This window comes from Sorex fumeus, unplaced genomic scaffold (genome assembly GCF_029834395.1).
Source record: "Sorex fumeus unplaced genomic scaffold, SorFum_2.1 ptg000241l, whole genome shotgun sequence".
NCBI lineage: Eukaryota > Metazoa > Chordata > Mammalia > Eulipotyphla > Soricidae > Sorex > Sorex fumeus.
Window position 1 is genome coordinate 340,892 of NW_026606298.1, and position 24,068 is coordinate 364,959.

At 42.8% G+C, this 24,068-nt stretch overlaps 1 protein-coding gene across 3 annotated transcripts in view; it reads left to right on the forward strand.

Moving 5' to 3' along the window:
• The window catches only part of DST (dystonin), a 415,725-nt gene that overhangs the window by 236,991 nt on the left and 154,666 nt on the right, over nucleotides 1-24,068 (forward strand). For 2 of the 3 annotated variants that reach the window (XM_056108981.1, XM_056108982.1), the window contains exons 33-35: nucleotides 6,481-6,609; nucleotides 10,248-10,336; nucleotides 11,487-11,622. In XM_056108981.1, coding sequence (XP_055964956.1) covers nucleotides 6,481-6,609; nucleotides 10,248-10,336; nucleotides 11,487-11,622 — 354 coding nt within the window. Of the gene's footprint in view, nucleotides 1-6,480; nucleotides 6,610-10,247; nucleotides 10,337-11,486; nucleotides 11,623-12,660; nucleotides 18,112-18,229; nucleotides 18,380-21,535; nucleotides 21,752-21,939; nucleotides 22,090-23,635; nucleotides 23,870-24,068 lie in introns of all 3 variants that reach the window. The other variant, XM_056108983.1, reaches the window with a different exon arrangement.

Here is a 24,068-nt window from a genome sequence, read left to right on the forward strand (position 1 = left end):
CAGAAAGCAGAAGAACTCAAGCAGCAGGTTGACGAGCTGACCCTCGCCAACCGGAAGGCTGAAAAGGACATGAGAGAACTGAAGTATGAACTCAGTGCCCTCCAGCTTGAAAAAACTTCATCCGAGGAAAAGGCTCGTTTGCTGAAGGAAAAATTGGACGAAACCCACAGTACGCTCAAGAGCCTCAAGTTAGAGTTAGAAAGGAAAGATCAGGTAGAGGAAGGCTATTCCCAGCAGCTAAGGGAACTGAGTTGGCAGCTGAACCAAACCACGGGTAAAGCCGAAGAAGTCATGCAAGAAGCCAATGATCTCAAGAAGATAAAGCACAGTTATGAGGTAGAATTGGCGTCTCTTCAGCAGGAGAAAGGGAAACTGCAGAGGGAAGTCGACAGAATCACAAGGACTCACGCGATCACGGAGAGGAATATTCAGCACCTGAATTCACAAGTTCACTCTTTTCAGAACGAGAAGGAAGCTTCTAATGAGAGAATGCTACTCTGCCAGAGAGAGTCAGATCATCTTAAAGACCAGTTTCAGAAAAGCCAGGCACAGTTACTTCAGAATATTAAGGCTGAGAAAGAAAATAATGAAAAAATCCAAAGGCTTAACGAAGAACTGGAGAAAAGTAACGCATGTGCAGAAATCCTGAAACAAAAAGTAGACGAACTTACGAGACAGAATAACGAAACCAAATTAATGATGCAGAGAATTCAGGCGGAATCGGCAAATGTGGTCTTAGAAAAACAAGCCATCCAGCAAAGATGTGAAACGCTGAAAATTCAGGCAGATGGTTTTAAAGACCAGTTGCGTAACACGAACGAACACTTGCATAAACAGACGAAAACGGAACAGGACTACCATAGAAAAATTAAATGCCTGGAAGATGATCTGGCCAGAAGTCAGAATTTAGTAAGTGAATTCAAGCAAAAGTGCGACCAGCAGAATATTATCATCCGGAACACGGAGAAAGAGGTTAGAAATCTGAGCGCCGAGTTGAATGCTTCCAAAGAGGAAAAGCGACTTGGGGAGCAGAAAGCACAGCTTCAGCAAGCTCAAGTACAGGAGTTAAACAACAAGTTGAAGAAGGTTCAGGATGAACTGCATTTGAAGACCATCGAGGAGCAGATGACCCACAGAAAGATGCTTCTGTTTCAGGAGGAAGCCGAGAGACTCAAACGTTCGGCAGAGGAATTTCGGAAAAAGATGGAGAAGCTGATGGATTCCAAAGCGGTCACTGAGAAGGACATGTCCTGCATTAAGCTCGACTTTGTGTCTCTGCAGCGAGAAAACTGCAGAGCCCAAGAGAACGCGAAACTCTACGAAAGGCACATCGAAGACCTCGAGCGGCAGCTTCGGCAGTATCGTGAGCAGATGCAGCAGGGGCAGAACGTGGACACCCATCATTACCAGAAATGCCGGAAGCTGGAGAATGAGCTTTCGGCCCAGAAACGGGAAGCTGAAACGCTGAAGCACAGAATGGATCAACAGATGAAAGAACACGAGAACCAGTTAGCTTTGCTCCAGCGTGAGATTCAGAGAAAGAATGCAGTTAAAGACTGCGCTTTCAAGGCAGATTTTGAGACAGCAGTGAAGGAGTGTCAGAACTCTCGTGACTTCTCCTCTCGGAGCACAGGGCCGCTTCACTCAGCGGCTACATCTTCTCTGCTGAGATGGCCTCAGGAGCCACAGCAACCGCAAGAAAAATGGTCCCATCTGATTGTTGAACAGAGACCCAAGGACGTGCAGTTCTGGCAACCAGGATTGTCACGGGAGAAGGAGAAAAGCCAGCAGTGTTACTCTGAGTATTTTTCTCAAACGAGCACTGAACTCCAGATAACTTTTGATGAGGCCAGCCCTATGACGCGGTTGCCAGGGATTGAGAAGCTGAGAGATCAAGTGCCCTACAGTTCTAGACTACCTGTCCGCTACCAGGATGACCAATGCGAAATGAACCTGGTGAAGCTATTGGCACCGCTCGAGGTATATTCGCAGGCCTGATCTGCTGTCTAATGTCAGTTTTCTTCTTTCATGTCCCTTCTGTGCTAGAAATTTAAAAAAAAATATTGTCAAATGTCATTGGCATTTCTGCCAAAAGCCGCTGGGTTTCGAGATTTGTTTCTGAGTCTCTGGGATCATGGCCGTTAAGCAGTTCAATCAGGAACCAGAGAGGCCATGCCTCTAATTATATAGCTGAGCCGGAGATGGTTTGTGGGTGTGTTTCCCATGTACTTAACTTTTCGCCGTTTACTTTCTTGGTAAACTTTGCCCCAAGTTTTTGGGGTCTGGCCAAAGGCACAGCAGCAATTTTGGGGTATCTGGAAGTCTGAAGGCGCCATCAGGCTGCTGATGCACTCACCTCGCAGGTACAGATTGACCTGCTGGTGGCACCGTACTCCTGACAGCATCTTTTTTTTAAACAAAAATAATATAGGAATATTGTTATTTATATATTATTATATTATTTTTTAAAATATATTCTTTTAAAAAATAATATAGGAGTACTGCTATTTTTATTATCTCATTCTTACTCTGAACAATCTGGCAGGCTACTGAATGTAACCTGCCCACACGGCAGAGTCTGGCAAACTCCCCGTGGTATACCCAATAATACTCCAAATACCAGTAACAATGATGGGTCTCATTCTCCTGAAAGAGCCTTGTATATGGCACTTTTTAAAGATCTCAGGGCCACTTTGGACAAACTGGCAGGCTACCGAATGTAGCCTACCCACACAGCAGAGTCTGGCAAACTCCTCGTGGCATACCCCATATGCCAAATACCAGTAACAATGATGGGTCTAATTCTCCTAAAGAGCCTTGAATATAATCTCAGGGCTAGGATGAAGGAGACGTTACTGGGGCCTGCTCGAGGCAATCGACGAATAACAGGATGGTCGTGATTCGTCATTGGCATTTCAGAGTCTTATCAGTAAACAAGACTGTCTTTTCCCAGTGATTTACTTGAACCTTTACTACAAATTATTCTCTAAAAGCTTCATCTTAAACAATGATTATAGTGTTATATTACTGTCATTGTCTTTTGGACAAAACATGATCATAGAAAAAACTGGGGAAAAAAAGCAAGAAGATAACATTTTTACACTCACAATTTTTCATCTGTTCTTTGAAAACATAGCAGCTTCACATTGTAATTATTATGTAAAGGAAACTTTGACTCTCAAAATAAGACTGCCTGTTCCTCAATCCTCCTGGCCTTAAATATTTTCCCCTTGATGCTGGAGTTACAGTACAATGGGTAGGGCCTTGCACACGACTGACCCAGGTTCGATCCCATCCCATGTGGGATGCACCTTCAGGAGTAATTCCTGAGTTCAGAGCCAGAGGTAACCCCTGAGCATCGCCGGGTGTGACCCCCACAAATGCAGATAAATACATAAATAAACAATCTCCACCTTTTTTCTTTGTTATGCGGGGTATTAGACTTGGATTTAGAATGAGCAAATTAGCCTAATGTTCTTTAGATAACTTTTAACATCTTATAAATTCCCATTACAGATAGCTAAGAACAAACAGTATGACATGCGTACAGAAGTCACGACATTAAAACAAGAAAAGAACCCAGTCCCCAATGCTGAAGAATGGATGCTTAAAGGCTGCAGAGCAACTAGTGGCCTCCAGTGTGACTTTCTAAAGAAAGACTCAGAACCACAGGCCTTGCAGAATGGTGATAGTGATGACGCTTGTTTGGTCAGGGATGATGAATTTCAGTTCCAAGGACTCCGACGCTCTGTGACAGCCCGACAGTTGGTCGAAGCTAGGCTTCTGGACATGAAAACAATCGAGCAGCTGCGACTTGGTCTTAAGACTGTTGAAGAAGTTCAAAAAGCTCTTAGCAAGTTTTTGACAAAGGCCACCTCCATTGCGGGGCTTTATCTAGAATCCACAAAAGAAAAGATTTCGTTCACTTCCGCAGCCAACAAAATCATAATTGATAAAATGATTGCGCTCGCATTTTTAGAAGCCCAGGCTGCAACGGGTTTTATAATTGATCCTATTTCAGGTCAGATGTACACAGTTGAGGACGCCATCCTCAAAGGAGTTATCGACCAGGAATTCAAAAGTAGGCTCCTGGAGGCGGAGAAGGCAGCTTTGGGATATCCGTGTTCCTCTAAGACATTGTCCGTGTTTCAAGCCATGGAGAGTAGAATGCTTGATAGACAGAAAGGCAAACATATCTTGGAGGCCCAGATTGCCACGGGGGGTGTCATTGATCCCGTGAGAGGCATTCGCGTGCCTCCCGAAATCGCTCTGCAGCAGGGCTTGTTAAACAATGCCATCCTGCAATTTTTACACGAGCCCTCGAGCAACACAAGGGTTTTCCCTAATCCCAATAACAAGCAAGCTCTGTACTACTCGGAATTGTTGCGAATGTGTGTGTTCGATGTAGACGGCCAGTGCTTTCTGCTGCCCTTTGGAGAGAGGAACATTTCCAATCTCAATGTAGCGAAAACACATAGGATCTCTGTGGTAGATACTAAAACAGGAGCAGAGCTGACTGCCTTTGAGGCCTTCCAGAGAAACCTGATCGAGAAAAGTACGTACCTTGAACTCTCAGGGCAGCAGTATCAGTGGAAGGAAGCCACGTTCTTTGAATCTTACGGGCAGCCTTCCCATGTGCTAGCTGATAGTAAAACAGGGTTGCAGTTCAGTATCGATGAGGCCACCGAGCAGGGAACTCTTGACAAGTCCTTGCTCAAAAAGTATCACGATGGCCTTATCACACTGACAGAACTTGCTGATTCTCTCCTGAGCCGATTAACTCCCAAAAAGGATGTGCAGAGTCCTGTTGCCGGGTACTGGCTGACCGCCAGTGGAGAAAGGATCTCTGTGCTCAAGGCCTCCCGGAGAAATTTGGTGGATAGGATTACCGCCCTCCGGTGCCTGGAAGCCCAAGTCAGTACAGGGGGGATCATCGATCCTCTTACTGGGAAAAAGTACCGCGTGGCTGACGCTTTGCACAGAGGCCTCGTTGATGAGGGCTTTGCCCAGCAACTTCGCCAGTGTGAGTTGGTCATCACGGGCCTCAGCCATCCGGTGACTAACAAGCCCATGTCTGTGGTAGAAGCTGTGAGTGCAAATATCATAAGTAAGGAAATGGGGATCCGATGCTTGGAATTCCAGTACCTGACGGGGGGGTTGATAGATCCACAGGCTCAGTCCCGATTGTCCTTAGAAGAGGCTCTCCAAGTGGGTATCATTGACGTCTCCATTGCTACAGAACTCAAGGATCAAAAATCGTATGCCAGACATATAATATGTCCCCAGACAAAAAGGAAACTGACGTATAAAGAAGCCCTAGAACAGGCGGACTTCGATTTTCACACAGGACTGAAGCTGCTAGAAGTGTCTGAACCCTGGATGACAGGAATTTCTAGCCTCTACTATTCTTCACAGTAGGACATGCATAGGAAACTTTGCAGTAGTGGAAACACAACTGATCCCGTGATCTGCCCAGTGCAGTGCATGAGATCAGTTAAATAGACATGCTAGGAATCATGTCGCACACTTGAACACAGTTTCTTTTGAGCTGGAAGTAGTTGACTGCTCAAAAGAGAAAGTCTTCAAAGTTGAAATAATAAATGATTTATTGCTCTTAATAATGGATAGACAATTTTCTTCAATCATATATCCTGACTACACATTATTTTTCCTACAATATGGGTGAGGCTTGAGACAGCACCAGCAAGTTCACAATAGCTATTCTTCACACTGAACAGATCTTGGTTCACTGGATCTAGCAAGAGTTATGTTAGCAATCCATTTATTAAATGGCCCTACACACTCATTTTTTGAGCACTTCTAAAAGCACCCTGAAATCAAAGAGAGATGTAAAATTGTTCCCACATCAATGATCCTGCAGCGTTTCAGGTTATCCTAGGGGGAGAAAAAAAGTTTTCTAATATTCTCTGTATAGTAACATTCTTTACATATTAAACACTTCCTAAGACTCCTATTTCTAATTAAAACTACAATTAGAAGTAGCTTGTGTGTGCGACTGCAAGTGCTTTTATATGTGTCAGAGGAGAAAGACTTTTCTTCTTTCTTTGTATTTTTTTATATGTATGTAGAGTTTATTTTTTTCAGCTTTCCTTTGGTACTCTTCAGGATTATCTGGTACTCTTCAAAACAATGGTGATTGTAATGCTAATACAAAGGCAGCAGTTTAAAGGTCTCCTAGTGCTTCATGAATAAAATTGCATTTTATATTTGTTATATTGTAAAAACCAGCTGGGAGGTCAGACGGACTGATCATTAAAGAATGCATCTCACAGCTTCCTATACTACTCAGACCTTTGGGAAGTATATCTGCTACATGATACGGTAAACATGGATAATGAAATGAATAAAATATCTCAATAACCTGTGTGATGAATTTTTACATCCGTGTTTTCTGTGAAGGGTTAGTTTAATCTCTCACTGAATCATATCTTTTTTTTTTTAACCAATTCCATCTATCAGAAGTCACTGGAAGAAGAAAAGAAAGAACATGTTGAAAAAGCCAAAGAATTACAGAAATGGGTATCAAATATCAACAAGACTCTGAAAGATGGAGAGAAGGCTGGAAAATCTCCCTTCTCTAAGCAAAAGGTATTCCTGTTCACCAAGGATCTACTTAGGAACAGTGGCTAGATTTACTGAGTTGATACAGTCCCACCTAATGAAATGCTTAATTCTGGGGCTGGATCGATAGTACAGCGGATGGGGCATTTGCCTTGCACACGGCCGACCCACGTTCAATCCCCAGCATCCCATATGGTCCCCTGAGCACCACCAGGAGTAATTCTTGAGTGCAGAGCCAGGAGTAACCCCAGCATAGCTGGGTGTGACCAAAAAACAAACAAACAAATAAAAAGCTTCATTCTTAATTTGTGTTCATTTTTATAGGCAGTTATAATAAGCATCAGAGAAACTCGCTCAAGGAATCAGTTAAGATACCAGAGCCTGACCATTAGACACGAGTCTCCATAAACTTTGCGCTGCTTTTCCTAATAGGTCTTGAGAATTACACAATAGCATGGCGAGTAAGTCCAGGCACCCCAGATTGCAAAGATAGGCGGTCTCATTCTTCTTAGCTTAAATAAATTTCAGAGTGACAGGAAATCCATCTAGGATATCAACATTTATTAGGGGCTAGATTTGGTTGATACTTTCCCGTGTCTTTTCGATTTCATAAAAAATCTATTCACTAATCAGCAATTCCAGATTGTTTCCTCGGTGAATTTTTTTAAAAGAAATCTTTTAAATTACAAAAAAATTAAAAAAATGAAACACTAAGAAAAAAAATTTTTTAATTGAAACAGTGTCATTTCATAGCATACGAGTTTTAGGTGTGCACATTTATGAAGCAACATCTGAACCAGAAACCTGATTCCAACCATTTTCCCCTGGGTTCTTAGTTCTGCAGGACTGTTGTCTGCACCTCAGTTACTTGGCACTGGTTGAATAGATGCATCTTGTGAGATATTAGATCTCCATGGCAGCTGATGAAGTGCCCCACTTTAGGGGTTTTGGTAGTTAATATGTCAATTCCCGAGTTGCGGTAGCTGGTGGTAGTACTAAAATTGCTGCTGCATCAAAAGAATAGATATATTCCGCTAGGTTAAATAACATTTTTCTCTCATCACACCTTTTCTGCACTGCCCTGCTGCCCTTTTCTGCCCTTCAGAAATTGCAGTGGTGTCATTTTCTATCGTTAGCTGTAGGAAGCTGTCATTAGCTGCTGCTAGCTGTGCATATCACGTCTCACTTGTCAATAGCAGAAATATATGTTATTGACAACTAAAGAGAGAGAGAAACTTCAGTGTCTTGTTTAATTTTGCCTTATCTGGGGTTCCTCTGGGAATTAATAGAATTTTTTATACCGGAATTTTTGTTCAGTTGGGGAAAAAATAATAATCCTTATATAAAACAATAATAATTATGGGCTGGAGCGATAGCACAGCGGGTAGGGCGTTCGCCTTACAAGCGGCCAACATTGCCGACCCGAGTTCGATTCCTCCGCCCCTCTCGGAGAGCCCGGCAAGCTACCGAGAGTATTCGATATGCCAGACACAGTAACAACAAAGTCTCCAATGGAGACGTTACTGGGCCCGCTCGAGCAAATCGACGATCAACGGGAGGGCCTTTATTTTTTATTTTTATTTTTAATAATTATAACTAAAAATAAAAATATAATTATAATTTAAACATAATTATAACTCATAATCCTGCACACTCTGTCTTATGTTGTTTGGAAGAAGTAAGTTGTAAAACAATCACGTTAGGTGTTTTATAGAATAATTCTTCAGAACACTTATATAAGCATACTTAATTTAGAATGCCTCTCCCTTTTTTCTTTATCAAATGGGAGAACTAAAATCGGGATATTAACGTCAGCAAGGATTGCTTGGGAGAACAAGACTTATAGAAACATGAATGACCCTTGGTGTCTTTTTATTCTGTAATTTTATGTTTTCAAAAATGTTTCTGGATCTTTTTTAAAACCAAGTAGGAACAGAAGAGTAGATCAATTCTTTTTTTTTTTTTGTCCTTTGCTTTTTGGGTCACACCCACTGATGCACGGGGTTACTCCTGGCTCTGCACTCAGAAATTACTCCTGGCAGTGCTCAGGGGACCATATGGGATGCTGGGAATTGAACCAGGGGGTCAGCCATGTGCAAGGCAAATGCCCTACCCTCTGTGCTATTGCTCCAGCCTCATAGATAAATTCTTTAGAATTCAATTTTTTATTGTATTTGAGGTTGCAGGTTGCTATAGTGTTAATGCTTGTGGTATATAGAAAACCACCGGACCTTACCACCACCAAATTGCAAAAGACTCTCCATTATGACACCACTGTCCTTACACCATTTTATGCCGAATGCCTCTTTCTGTCCCATCCCTCAGCTCCCTTCTCTGATGGCTAGGTAACCTCAGATTGTCTTGTTAGTGTGGATCATGTCCTAAATTATAAATCTTGAACGATACTTGATGGTCTCTGTCAAAAGAAATCTAGAGTGCTTTGATGTAGACAATGTGTCTTTCCAAAATCAACATGGTAGTGTGTATAGCTACAAAAATAAAAACTTTAAAATGATTCTAGGGGCTGGAGCACAGTGGGTAGAGCATTACCCTTGCATGCGACCAACCCAGGTTCAATTCCCAGCATCCCATATGGTCCCCTGAGCACTGCCAGGAGTAATTCTTGAGTGCAGAGCCAGGAGTAATCCTGTGCATTGCCGGGTGTGACCCAAAAAAGAAAAAGTAATGATTCTAAGTAGAAGATAAGGGGAGGGAACTCAACTTTTCCTTTTATCAGTCTGCATTTTCTCTACTTATTTAAAAGAAATGCATTTAATATTTGAAATAAAATATTCAGAAGATACATTAATGGTTTAAGAGAAAGTATTATATATGTTATAGATATCATGTACTATATACATATAATACATTAAGAGGCAGGAGTGATAGCACAGCGGTAGGGCGTTCGCCTTACAAGCGACCAACATGGCCGACCCGAGTTCGATTCCTCCGCCCCTCTCGGAGAGCCCGACAAGCTACCGAGAGTATTGGATATGCCAGACACAGTAACAACAAAGTCTCCAATGGAGACGTTACTGGGCCCGCTCGAGCAAATCGACGATCAACGGGAGGGCCTTTACATTAAGAGGAAGTATTAAAATCATTTTTTCTCCTCAAACACATCTTATTCTGAATATCACAGACTTTTGTGAGCATCTTAGTATAATTTAATCTTGACTTTGATCCCAGAGAATAGTATTTTCCCCACATTGTCAGAAGAGGCTCTAAATCCAGAAACTTGGGGGAAAGTACTCTTTTTTGTGTAGTAGTCTACAGGCAAATATCTTTTTGAGTTATGAGCCAAAGGAGAACACTGGGCCAGTCCTGACACTCTGGCCTCATGGGGTGATCAGATAGACTTTCAGTATCAGGGACTGAGAGAATGCAAGAGCTGGTTAATAATGCTGTGTTATTATTAGTTTTTTAATAAAAGTGATGGCATTATTGTTAGATTACGTAGATTTCGTTAACCATGCATTCCAAATAAAGTGCTCTTCTTGTCCTGGGCTCTAGAGTGATAATGATCAATGGTTTGGCTGGGGACTTGGAATCCCCCAGAAAATAAAACTATCCTTTGGGTCATGAGTTGCACTTACTTAAATTTAAGAATGACTTTGTCTAGTTTTTCTGAGGGGAAAGTTTGATGCATTTTCTTTATCTTGCAGATTTCCAGTGAGGAAATATCAGCTAAGAAAGAACAGTTTTCTGAAGCGCTTCAAACCATGCAGCTGTTTTTGGCTAAACACGGAGATAAGTATGTTGGTTTTTATGAACGGTTTTATTAGGAAAACGGTAGATTCATTTAGCAATGCAAAGATGTTAAGTGTTCTTTGAAATATTAAAAGTGGCACTCAATCACAAGTTTAGGGATTGGTATAAAGTTATATACTTTGCAATTTATTGTCTACTTTCAATATTTGCCCAAACTCGGAAATGTTCCTATTCTCCCTATAGGTTGCTGATAAAAAAAAATAGGTTAAGAGAGATTAAGAGTCTCTAGCTAGGGAGTGGTAAAGTCTGCGAGCCAATTCTAAGACTTAGACTTTGAAAGTATGTGTGACTGTTTTCTTTATTTTTTAGAACTGATAACTATGGCTAACTTATTTGTCACATTTTAGTTTTATTTGAAACACCGAAATAATTTATTTATTTCTGCTATTTCCTCAGGGAGAGAAAGAATCTATCCTTAATTCCTTTTTAGTTATGTCCTTTAGGTTTGTTCCAGGAAAATTTTGTATTGTACTTTAGAGAATCACATATACCTCATAATTTCATCTCTCGTAATCTTTCAGCTTATGTAAATTTCACCTTGAATTGTACCGTCCTCTTTCTGTGTTGGAGGTTGCAATTGAACTTTTCCTCTGTCGTTTGATAGGAAGTATTATTTTAAAAACTATATGCAGAGGGCTAGAGTGATAGCATAGCGGTAGGGTGTTTGCCTTGCGCGCGGCCAGCCGACCAAGCCGGGTTCGATTCCTCCGTCCCTCTCGGAGAGCCCGGCAAGCTACCGAGAGTATCTCGCCCGCATGGCAAAGCCTGGCAAGCTACCCGTGATGTATTCAATATGCCAAAACAGTAACAAGTCTCACAATGGAGACGTTACTGGGCCCACTCGAGCAAATCCATGAACAACGGGAGGACAGTGCTTCAATATATGCAGAAGACCTGCTGCTTGATAAACAAGTTCCTCCTTCCTCCAGTCCTTGTCTCAGGCAAGGGAAGAATTGCTAGATGATCCTTAATTTTCACACATCATCAGTCTACGACAAGCAGTATGTCGATGAGGCTGTATTTCATTTTATGCTGATCTGTTTATTGAGAAAAGTAGTTCTGCTTTATAATGCCTTTGAGCCTAATGGGTCATCTTTATCACTTGCATTCCTCTGACTTTCTGTGTATTTTAGAATGACAGATGAAGAAAGAAATGAATTGGAAAAACAAGTGAAAAGTCTTCAAGAAAGTTATAATTTATTCTTCAGTGAGTCTCTGAAACAGCTCCAGGAACCACAGACTTTAGGAGATAAGAAGGTAGAGGAGAAGGTAATATTATTTATTTAAAACATGAAACTATTTCAAGACTTTTTCATTTTATTCCAGAGTTACATATTTCAGTATAAATTAATGATCTGGAATTGTTTACAGGGAGAAAGTCTGAGTGAAGTTTGTTTAAGTATTTGGAGTGTTTAATTTTACAGAATTTATATAATTTTACACTTGCTATCATCAGTTTCTGTGGCATCTTAACTGCGCCTTGCATGGTTAAAGAGGAATCATTCATTTTCTAACTCTTCTCTTGAAAGCCTTTCTTCTACTGCTATTAGTTATTTTATTGTACCGATATAATGTTACAAAATAGCCGCTCGAAAGGTGACATTAGAGTGTTAAAGACTTTTTTTGATGTTCAGCCATATCCGTGGATTTAAATAATTCTAGGTCCTATGTTACAGTGGTATCTATCTTAAAATACAACAGAAATTTAAATTTGGCCCATCTCTAAACTTTTAACACTCGACAATACATAGTAAGAATGATTGATATTCAACACAATATCCAGTGTTCAAAAGGTTATCGTTGTATTCACTGTTCTTAATTCCTGGAATATTTTACGTACAATTTGTTGGAGGCATGGTTCTTTAATCTTTGACTCTCTGTGAAGAAGTTTGTATGCTGTAAACATCAATAGCATGGGGTTTGAGATCTCTCTCACGTCAGTAGACTAATCTCACCGAATTGCAGAAAGCATGATTCTCTTTCTAAGTATGTGTCCTATTCTTCTCACTCTCATCATTTTCTCCGTTGTGTCCTCACTAACCTTGTTATTGTACACAATATTAAGTTTTCAATTCACAGATGCATGTTGTTTTCAAAGCTTTATCACATCCTGTGCTGTTGAATAGATCACTGACATAGATCACTTGTGCCTTTGAGCTGCCTAACATTCACAGCCTTGCTGCATCTGGGTAAGTAGAGGATTTTTGTGTTGAAGTGAATTATTTTTTTCAAAAACCTTACTAAGTTTTATGGATTACGGCCAACACTCATCTCAGAGACTGACTGAGAATTCTGTTTGCCTTCCAGCTGGATAAGGTGATCGCAGGGACCATCGATCAGGCCACTGGAGAAGTCCTTCCAGTTTTTCAGGCAGTTTTAAGAGGCCTCATTGACTATGACACAGGAATCAGTTTGCTTGAGACACAGCTAATGATTTGTGGTATAATATCACCAGAACTAAGAAAAGGTTTTGGCCTCAAAGATGCTGAAAGGCTCGGCCTTATTGATGATCAAATTCTGAGCCACCTCAAAGAACTCAGTCAAGCCAAGGAGCTGATTTCCGCTGTGTCATCGACCACAGTTCCAGTTCTGGATGCTCTGGCTCAAGGAGTGATATCAGAATCCATGGCCATCCGGGTTCTTGAGATACTGATTTCCACAGATTTTCTAGTTATTCCAACCACAGGAGAACAGTTGACCCTCCATAAGGCCTTCCAGCAGAACTTGATTTCCTCAACATTATTTTCTAAAGTCCTGGAAAGGCAAAATACGTGCAGAGATCTTATCGATCCCTGCACCTCTGAGAAAGTATCATTAAACGACATCATGCAGAGAAGTATTTTACAGGAAAGCACTGGGATGCGTCTTCTTCCTGTGAGACCGCAAGAAGGCGGCAGAATAACATTAAAATGTGGAAGGAGCATAAGCATTTTAAGGGCCGCTCATGAGGGTCTCATCGACCGTGAAACCATGCTTAGGTTGTTAGGCGCACAGCTTCTTTCTGGAGGTCTTATCAGTTGCAACACTGATCAAAGAATGACTGTTGAAGAAGCTATGGCAGCAGGGGTGATCGACAGAGATATGGCTAGCAGCATCCTCACGTATCAGGTCCAAACAGGTGGCATTATGCAGTCAAATCCGGCTAAACGTTTGACAGTGGACGAAGCTGTCCAGTGTGATCTAATAACATCCAGCAGTGCTCTTTTGGTACTCGAAGCTCAGCGCGGCTACGTTGGACTCATCTGGCCTCACTCTGGTGAAATATTTCCTGCATCATCTTCCTTGCAGCAGGACCTGATTACAAATGAATTGGCATACAAAATCCTGGATGGCAGGCAGAAGATAGCTGCTCTTTATATTCCAGAGACTTCTCAAGTCGTTGACTTAGATGCCGCTACGCAGCTTGGAATTATAGACAGTAACACTGCGTCCATTTTAAAAAGTGTAACCCTTCCTGATAAAATGCCAGATTTGGGAGAGTTAGCAGCTTGCAAAAATTCCAAAAGATGGCTCTCTTTTTGTAAATTCCAGCCGTCTACTGTTCACGATTACAGGCAACAGGAGGATATCTTAGATGGAGAAGATTCGGTGGCAACTGAGAGCTCAGAACAGACTAAAAAACTATTTCTGTCTTATTTGATGATAAACAGCTATATGGATGCAAACACAGGACAAAGGCTTTTGATGTATGACGGGGACTTGAGTGAGGCAATTACTATGCTACTGGAAGACTCTAATGTAGAACATGATGAAGACATTCTCCAAAACGATCATCTTGATGTCTTAAGACTCCCAGGTGGATTTCTGAGTCATTCTCCAAGCAAAGAAAAGGAAGAAACTACAACTTCACCAAGTAGTTTTGATAAAATTCATTGCAAAGAACCTAAGCCAAAAGAAATCCCTGAAAATAGAAACTATGGCACAGATGAAGACTTTCATGAAAGGGAAACTAATGTTTTCAATGGTGAACTTGATCAGTTAAAAAATGGGGCAAATGTAATAGGAATTGAACATGAAATTGAGACTTTATCTAGTGTATGTGTTCCAAATTCTGTATCACATTTAAGACAGCCTGAACTTGCAGAAGGTGATATGTTTAAACAAGACTCTGAGTACCTTCGAGAAAACTGGGAAAGCCAACAAGTTGAAACAGATGAACATTCACATGAATGTTATCGTGCTGAAAGTGTTGAAAACTTTGCAAGTGATTTGACAAAAAATCATAACGCAAAATCAAAAACTCGTAGAATTAGTGATTTGGTTGAAACAGACAATAAAGATGATGTCAAGAAGGATTTGACTAAGTTTGACTATTCTCCAAGGTTAAGTGCCTTATTAAGTAACGACAAATTGAATTACCAGGGGAGTTTTAGTGCTGAAGTCAGCACAGAGGAAAATGGAAATAAATGTGAAGATGCTACGTTGCCAGTCAATAACCAAACTATCAATGACCAAACCATGTCACTGGGTCAATCAATGGGAGAAACTTTTCAAGATCATTTCCTGGGAATTGCAGCTATTAACATCAGTTTACAGGAAGAACACTTTGATCAAGAACCCATATGTGTTAGTTGTAGTGATTCTCAAGTCCAATATCATAATAAAGTGATTGCACATATCTGTGATGGAGATGAAAAGATGCACGCTGTTTCTCAGCCGAAATCTGAAGACAAGCTAAATGAATCCAGTATGAAGGCTTACTCCCATGCCATGACTTCAGGTACTGATACTGATCACGTCATCAGTGCTTCTAGTCCCTCTGATGTGCCATTATTTGAAGAGTCTGCCAGTGCTGGTGACTATGAAACATCATTACTGGACACGCAGCAAAGTGACACAGAAACAGACACTGGCAGTGATGATGACTTTTATGACACTCCCTTGTTTGAAGAGGATGGTCGTGATGGTCTGCAACCTGAAGACTGTAAAACACGCCAGGCAGAAAGTGATAAGGTTGCTCCTTGTGGTTCTGGTTTCCAAGATTTTGCAAAAGAGGATGGTAATTCTGTTGCTACCAAGAAGGAGCTAGTTGATCGGTCAGGTCTGAGGGAGGGATCACGATCTCTTCAGAATTTTGTCCCAGGTAGAGAGTCCACTGACTTGGACTCTGCGGGAAGAACGCACTTAAATTCAGGTGATGCGTACAACGTGAATGAACAGTCGGTAGAAACTATATTAGGAGGAAAAAGTACTAATAACCATGAAGGGGATAAGTCTGACTCATTGACTGATTATGGGCTTGTTGAAAGAAAAGAAGGCTTCAGTGCCTTGTTCGATGATGACACTGGCTGTTGGAGAGAGAGTAGCAAAGAGTGCTTCACTGGGCAAGAATTCAATTCAGATTCTGAATATTTAGATTCTGTGCAGAACGAAGAAAGTTATTGGGATTATACTTGTGACAGTAATGATCAGGATGATGAAGGTGACGAAGATGCTGATGATGCTAGTTCTGATGGTAATGATGAAGGAAGAGGAGGTTATGAGAAAAAACAGTCCATGTGCCATAATAAGGATGAAGAAGGGGATGTTCAGTTGTGTGCTGAAATCATAAATGTAAAGGAAAATAGTCATGACAAGCAAAGTATTAATAAAATGATTCTTCTGGATAAGATACCGAAGAGCAGCTCTTTAGAAAAACAGCCTGACTCAACTAGTGAAAGTACTTTAGTTACAGAAAGAAGCAACGATTCAGAAGATACAACTGAGGTACTTGGGAAAACTGAAAAATATCAATTGAATAATGAGATGGTTCCTGAAGATACGTTGCTTCCTGTCACTAAAGATCCTGGTTCAGAAAACACCCTTCAGCCTGTAGGATTTGTCCATAATACTACTGTAAGCTCAGCTTCCAGATCAGATAATGATTCTGTGAGCATGCAGAATGAGTTGGCTCAAGAGCCAAAATTCACTGATTCCATGAAAGGTGCAGATCAATGTTTTGAGAATGAGGTGCCTCAAGTTAATTCTTTTTTTAATAGAAGCATTAGTTCTGAGCCTCACTTAATAAGAAAATCTACTGAGGATAGCCACTTGTCACCCATAGCCTTTGTCACTGACAAAGATCATCCAGAAATTCGAAGGGATGTAATTCAAAAAGATGATCAAAATGGTATACTGAGAGAAGATGGGGCTTCCATTCATGGTGAGTGCTCGGGTGAAGGAGCAGAGCATATAGAAGGTGTAGTAGACAATGAGTACCTCAAGCGTGTGCCTTGTAACTTTGTAAGGGAGAATCTTGATTCAGTCAACAGCCAGGTCCCTTTCCCACAACTCACAGACAGTGAAGAACAGACTCCGAATGGAAGCCTTGAAAAAGCAACTGAAACTTTTCAAGTTGAACCCAGAAATCTACCAGAAATGGTTAGTGTAAGTCCTGTTCAGTTTGAAAGAACCTTTGGCCCATCGGTTTCTAAAGAGATAAATGATAGACTTACTTCAGACACTACATTGTCCAAAGGGAATACAAGTGTTAAGAAAGATTCACTGGATGGTGAGTGTGAAAAGAAGCTTGATCTATGTGCTGATGTAGAACATGATACTGAATGTAGAAAAACAAAAGATGCCCTGAAAACAAATGAAGATCTCCCAAGTTCTGTTCTGGTAGAGCCCCCTCCCACGCAAGAATACTTAAAATTAGGAATGAATGCGGAAAATCAGGCAGCTTTCACACAAAGAGACATACACAGAAGTGAGAAGGCACAAAGGAATGATCTTTTTAGTGTAGAAAGCATCTTAGAGGGAGGAGAAGAAACTCCAGGAAAAAGTGAAAGCACACTTTCAATCTTACCTCTTAAGAACACGGAAGGCCATGGGAAAAACGCAGATTTTGTGTCATCAGAACTCTGTACAAATGAGATAAGGAATGGTCACGCCAGTAGCGCTCTAAACACTAATGATTCTTACTTAGAAATTAATAACAAGAAGGAAGGGATTGAGCTGCAGCCACAAAAAGAACAAACTTTATCTCCTAAACTTCAAGGCAAGGAAGAGACTCAACTTCCTGAATTATATCAGGCTGTGGGTGAGAATGGGAAGAATCGTTTGAAAACTCCATTGCAAGAAGGCGTCACAAAGCCTCAAGAAGCGGAAGAGCCTTTAGCCTGCGCAGACACAAAAGTACTCCTGCAGAACTTAATTAAGAGAATCAGCACATCACAGTTGGCAAATGAAGCATCAGGTGCGTCGAGCGATTCTAAACTCACTGATGCTTCTGGAACTTGTGTCGTGAATGACTTACCAATACTGAAAGCAGAAAGTAGAGACGATCTATTGCGTATGGAAAATCTTCGATCTGAACTTCTGCTAGATCTACTTATGCAAAATCAGCAGAGCCCAAAAATCACAGAAACATTTGAATTGATGAAGGAACTCACTCAGATGGAGTATGGTCTCGAGAAAAGAGGAATTCCACCCCAAGGACTTCCCCTGCAACTGGAAAATATTTTCTACAAGCTACTTGCTGATAAATTCTCGGAGAAAGTAGAACACGTTGGAGAATTGAAGGAAACATCCTCCACTTTGGAGACAGCAGATGTAAAACCCTCTATTCTTGATGATCTTAAAAACAGAGAAGGAAAGTCCCGTGCCAAGAATGTACAAAATGCTGACGAAATTCAACTAGAAGATTCTACTGTGTGTGCATCAGCATTGCCAAGAGATGAGAAATTTGAGGAACTATGCAGCGATTTCCCAGACCAGGTGGAATATATTTCTAAGTCCAAAGATATGACTCCTGGAAATAACTCCTCCACGGAACCGGTAAGTGAATTGACACATTTATAGCTAACAAAGGCATAGAGCATTGGGGAATAATTCTACGTATTTGCTTAATAATTGCAAAATAACATTGAATTAAAATATCTAAATTCGTGTTTAGTTTTCCAGTGAACTGCAGCAGTGCTTACAGTACACATCAAAAATGAATGAGTATTTGGTTTTGCTTCAAGATATGAAGCCTCCCATAGACAGCCCCGAAACTCTGGATAATAGTCTTGAAGCTTTGAAGAGTCAACTTAAACACCTGGAGGTGAGAATTGTCTGCTGCCTTAAGCGCAGTCCTTTATTCTTATGTTTTGATTATTTTATGTGCTTTAATTCCCTCCCTTCCCCTTCCTTTCCCTCCGTTTACCCGGGTTTTTGGGTCACGGTGTGAATGACACAGTCAGAGACACTGAAATGCAAGTGCAAAAGAGTTTTATTCCAGTGAACTGGGGTCAACTATCTCACCCACAAAGTGGTCTCTTGATAGCGACCTCGACCTCCAAGTGCAAGCAGTTTATATCAATTCCAAGGTTGAGCAAGCGCTATGGTAGCAGCGATCAAGCAACAGTCATCGGCTATTTGTCAACATTTGATAACAGTCAGTTTCTGGTTGTTCCCCAAAAATGGGCATAGTGATCCCTCAGACCAGTCAGATGTTCTAGCAGTTCCTTCCCAGAAATTACAAGTTCAGTTTCTGGGAAACAGAAACTTAGGCTTAGTCAGAACTTAATGTTAGCTGTGGCCGGTCATGGCTGCGATCTGGCCCTAGGTTTGACTTTCGGGCACCTAACACCTCCACTCCTTCCTTCCCCTTCATCCCTCGTTCTTCTTCCACCCCCTTCTTTTCTCCCTCTCCCTTCATTTCTCTCCCCATCCCTACCCTTCCCCCCTCTGTCCCTTTTTCTCCTTTCGCTTTCCTTTCCTTCTCCTTTCCCTATACCTCTTCATTCCTGCCTTTCCTTTCTTCTTCCTTTCTTTCCTGTCTTCTCCCTTCCCTCCCCTTCCCTTCCCTCCCCTCCCCTCCCCTCCCCTCCCCTCCCCTTCCCTTCCCTTCCCTTCCCTTCCCTTCCCTCCCCTTCCCTCCCCTCCCCTCCCCTCACTTCCCCTCCCCTTCCCTCCCCTTCACTTCCCTTCCCTTCCCTTCCCTTCCCTCCCCTTCCCTCCCCTTCCCTTCCCTCCCCTCCCCTCGCCTCCCCTCCCCTCCCCTTTCCTTCTCTTCCCATCCCTTCCCTTCCCTCCCCTCCCCTCCCCTCCCCTCCCCTCACTTCCCCTCCCCTTCCCTTCCCTCCCCTCCCCTTCCCTTCCCTTCCCTTCCCTTCCCTTCCCTTCCCTTCCCTTCCCTTCCCTTCCCTCCCCTCCCCTTCCCTTCCCTCCCCTCCCCTCCCCTCACTTCCCCTCCCCTTCCCTCCCCTTCACTTCCCTTCCCTTCCCTTCCCTTCCCTCCCCTTCCCTCCCCTTCCCTTCCCTCCCCTCCCCTCGCCTCCCCTCCCCTCCCCTTTCCTTCTCTTCCCATCCCTTCCCTTCCCTCCCCTCCCCTCCCCTCCCCTCCCCTCACTTCCCCTCCCCTTCCCTTCCCTCCCCTTCCCTTCCCTTCCCTTCCCTTCCCTTCCCTTCCCTTCCCTTCCCTTCCCTTCCCTTCCCTCCCCTCCCCTTCCCTCCCCTCCCCTCCCCTCACTTACCCTCCCCTTCCCTTCCCTTCCCTTCCCTTCCCTTCCCTTCCCTTCCCTCCCCTTCCCTCCCCTTCCCTTCCCTCCCCTCCCCTCGCCTCCCCTCCCCTCCCCTTTCCTTCTCTTCCCATCCCTTCCGTTCCCTCCCCTCCCCTCCCCTCCCCTCCCCTCCCCTCACTTCCCCTCCCCTTCCCTCCCCTTCCCTCCCCTTTCCTTCCCTTCCCTTCCCTTCCCTTCCCTTCCCTTCCCTTCCCTTCCCTTCCCTTCCCTTCCCTTCCCTTCCCTTCCCTTCCCTTCCCTTCCCTTCCCTTCCCTTCCCTCCTGTTCTCTCTTTCTCTCTCTCTCCCCCCCACTCCTGCCCTTCTTCCCTTCCCTTCCCTTCCCTTCCCTTCCCTTCCCTTCCCTTCCCTTCCCTTCCCTTCCCTTCCCTTCCCTTCCCTTCCTTTCCCTTCCCTCCCCTCCCCTTCCCTTCCCTCCCATCTCCTCCCCTTCCCTTCCCTCTCCTACCGTTCCCTTCCCTCCCCTCCCCTCCCCTCCCCTCCCCTTCCCTTCCCTTCCCTTCCCTTCCCTTCCCTTCCCTTCCCTTCCCTTCCCTTCCCTTCCCTTCCCTTCCCTTCCCTTCCCTTCCCTCCTGTTCTCTCTCTCTCTCTCTCCCCCCCACTCCTACCCTTCTTCCCTCCCCTCCCCTCCCCTCCCCTCCCCTCCCCTCCCCTCCCCTTCCCTTCCATTTCTATCCCTTCCTCTTTCCTTTTCTCCTCCCTCCCTCTGCTCTTCTTCCTCCCCCTTGTGACTGGGGGCTCACACACAGTGCTTCTGGTGTTCACACACTCTGGTGCTCATGGAGGGTGTCCCACACTTTGGTTCTGGTACTTGCACAAAAGCTCACCAGGGGCCACGCTCTTTCAGTTGTGGCGTTTGAGCACATTCTGGTCCTAGTGGCACTGTAATCTCTGGATGCTGGAGGTTGCCCTCATGGCCGAGGTGCTCACACATCTTTAGTCATGGTGCTCAGCAGGGCTCACACATTTCAGTTGTGGTGTTCACACAGACCTGTGTGTGGGGGCCAGAGATCACAAATTCGGCTTGGATGCTCGGGTCCTTCCCTGTCGAGCTGCAAGGACTCGGTTGGCGCCTGTGGGCATTGCTGGGGATCAGATTCACAGCCTCCCTTGGGGGCTGGAGCGATAGCACAGCGGGTAGGGCATTTACCTTGCACGCGAACAAGCCGGTTCGATTCCCAGCATCCCATATGGTCCTCCGAGCACCGCCAGGAATAACTCCTGAGTGCAGAGCCAGGAGGAACCCCTGTGCATCGCCAGGTGTGACCCAAAAAACAAAACAAACAAACCAAAAAGACAAAAACCCACAGCCTCCCTTGGGCAGGTAAAACAGTCACTGCTGCCACTCAGACCTCTCCAGAGTTCCTAGTTGATTTTCTTCCTAAATTTATCTTACTTATTTTTTTTTATTTTAATTTCTATTAGTGGGACACTATGAGGTACAGTTGTAGACTTACAAATTTTTGTGCTTGGGTTTCAATTATACAGTGATCAAACACCCATCCCTCCACCAGTGTCCTTTTTCCACCACCACGGGTCCCAATATCCCTCCCACCCCCCATCCCCCCCATCCCACCCTGCCTCTGTGGCAGGGCATTCCCTTTTGTTCTTTCTCTCCTGTTGGGTGTTGTGGTTTGCAAAAGAGGCAATGGGTGGCAATTATATCTGGAGTTCTTATTTCTTCATTTTTTTAAGATGTTCGAATTGGGATTGGCTCCAGTTGCTGTTCTTTTGAAAAAAGACATGAAGTTGGTAGAAGAGTTTTTAAAGTCTCTTCCCGTAGACTTCCCTAAAGAACATCTTGAGGAACTGAATATAAGCCACCAGAGTCTACAGAGTGCCTTCTCTTCCCTCAGCAGTGTGACTTCAGAAAAAATGAAACACATTATGGTCGCAATTGACTCTGAAATGGTAGGTGTCAGAATATTGAATACACGCTCGGATGTGGAGTTGTGAAGAAAATGTGTTTAGTTAAAAATTTAGTCACAAGTTCAAGTATTTTATTTCCAGATTATTGAGCTTCCTCCTGTTGACATTTAAATAATAGGAATTCGGAATTTGGTAAAAGACAAAAATAAACACATGATTTTATTTCCTAGTCTAAATTAGCAGTTACCCATGAAGAATTTCTGCATAAACTTGAATCATTCTCCCACTGGATATCAGCGAAGAACAAATCTGTGAAGGATCTTCAGTCTGTTAGTGTTCAAGACACTGACGGTGTTAAGAAAAGTTTGGACTTTCTCAAAGTAAGTACCAAAATAGGCAAAGTGTATGCAAAAATTGGTAGACTTGTACAACAAATGTTTAGAAAGCATATGCGGTCTCTAGAATGTAAAAGGTTTCCTTTCTTTACGCAAAAGATTTCCTTTCTTTATGCAGTGTTTCTACGTAGTTGATAACTGAAATAATTGCAGTTTTATAGGATCTCATTCCGATGCTATGACTTAACAAATTCTTGCTACCACTGACATTTAAGATTTATATTTATCTGTTTTTCTGTAGAGTCTGCCCACAGGGCAGAGTCTGGCAAACTCCCCATGGCGTACCCAATATGCCAAATACCAGTAACAATGATGGGTCTCATTCTCCTAAAGAGCCTTGAATATAGCATTTTCTTAAAAATCTCAGGGCTAGGATGAAGGAGACGTTACTGGGGCCTGCTCGAGGCAATTGACGAATAACAGGATGGTCGTGATCGTGATCGTGATTTTTCTGTATTAGGCAGATATAAAATAATATAGACTTACATAATAAAATTAGTAATATTTTAGTCATAATTATATATATTAGTCACTTTTCCTGCCCTCCCCCCCCCGTCTTGATGGGGATGAGTAACTATTAAGTAATTATTAGATACCTAATAATAGGTTTGAGTTCTATGGGAGTCAAATTGTGAAATTTTTGTTTCATATTGCCTGGAGTCTCATTTATAGTTCTGTGGATACCGTAATTAGTTGTAGTTTTTTAATGTTGATAATTTCCCTTCAATGGATCTTCCCCTTTGGTTGGATTTCCATTGGAAGTGTGATGTGGCAGCCAAGGTTAATATTCCTAGAGGGATTATCTTTGCGTTGGCTTGAAGCTATCATAGTAATTACATAATTTCGTCATGGACATTTATCAATAGATGATGAATAGGTTTTTGTCTCAATGAATAATGAAAATATGTCAATAAACATTGAGTCTCTTGGAGACTGGAGTGATAGTACTGTAGGTAGGGCATTTGCCTTGCACACAGCCAACCCAGGTTTGATCCCCAGTACCTCATGTCTCTGAATATGCCAGGAGTGATTTCTGAGCACAGATCCAGGAGTAAGTCCTGAGCACCATTAGGTATAGCTTAAACCCTCTCCCCCCAAAAAATTGAGTCCCCAAAGAAGCAGCATATTTTAATATATTTTTATTGATATAACATGACATTGTCACTGCCCTCCCGTTGTTCATTGATTTGCTCGAGCGGGCCCAGTAACGTCTCCTTCATGAGACTTGTTGTTACTGTGTTTGGCATATTGAATATGTCACTGGGATCTTGCCAGGCTTTGCAGTGCGGGCAAGATCCTCTCGGTAGCTTGCTGGGCTCTGCGAGAGGGGCGGAGGAATCGAACACGGTTTGGCCGGGCTGGCTGCCCTCAAGGCAAACGCCCTACCACTGTGCTATCGCTCCAGCCCAACATGACATTATATGTTTTATATATGCAAAAGAAGGACAGTTTTAAATAAATACCATCATTAATATAAGCTTTATTTCATGGCATAACTGCTTATTGGTAACTTGCACTGCTTTGTTCACAGGATGTGCTAAAGGACCTTGGACACACCAAAGTGCAGCTGGAGGCGACTGCCTTTGATGTGCAGTTCTTCATTTCTGAACGTGCACAAGATCTGTCTCCCAGCCAGAGCAAACAGCTGCTGAGGCTCTTAAATTCAACTCAGAAATGTTTTCTTGATGTACAGGAATCAGTGTCGACCCAGGTGGAATGTTTAGAAACTCAGTTACAGCTAGAACAAGATCTTGATGATCAGAAGGTTTGTAGATAACCGCAAATTATGGCATGATAGGGAAGATTTTTCTGGAATGGCACTTGATAGAATATAACATACAATTGAGAGGACCTTTAATACATAGTGTTGTTTCCCATGCTAAGGCTCTAATTAGTAGGTTTAAGTTCATGACTTCCTAAAATGGTTTTCAGGTCACAATCCGAATTTCAAGGAGTAGGAAATA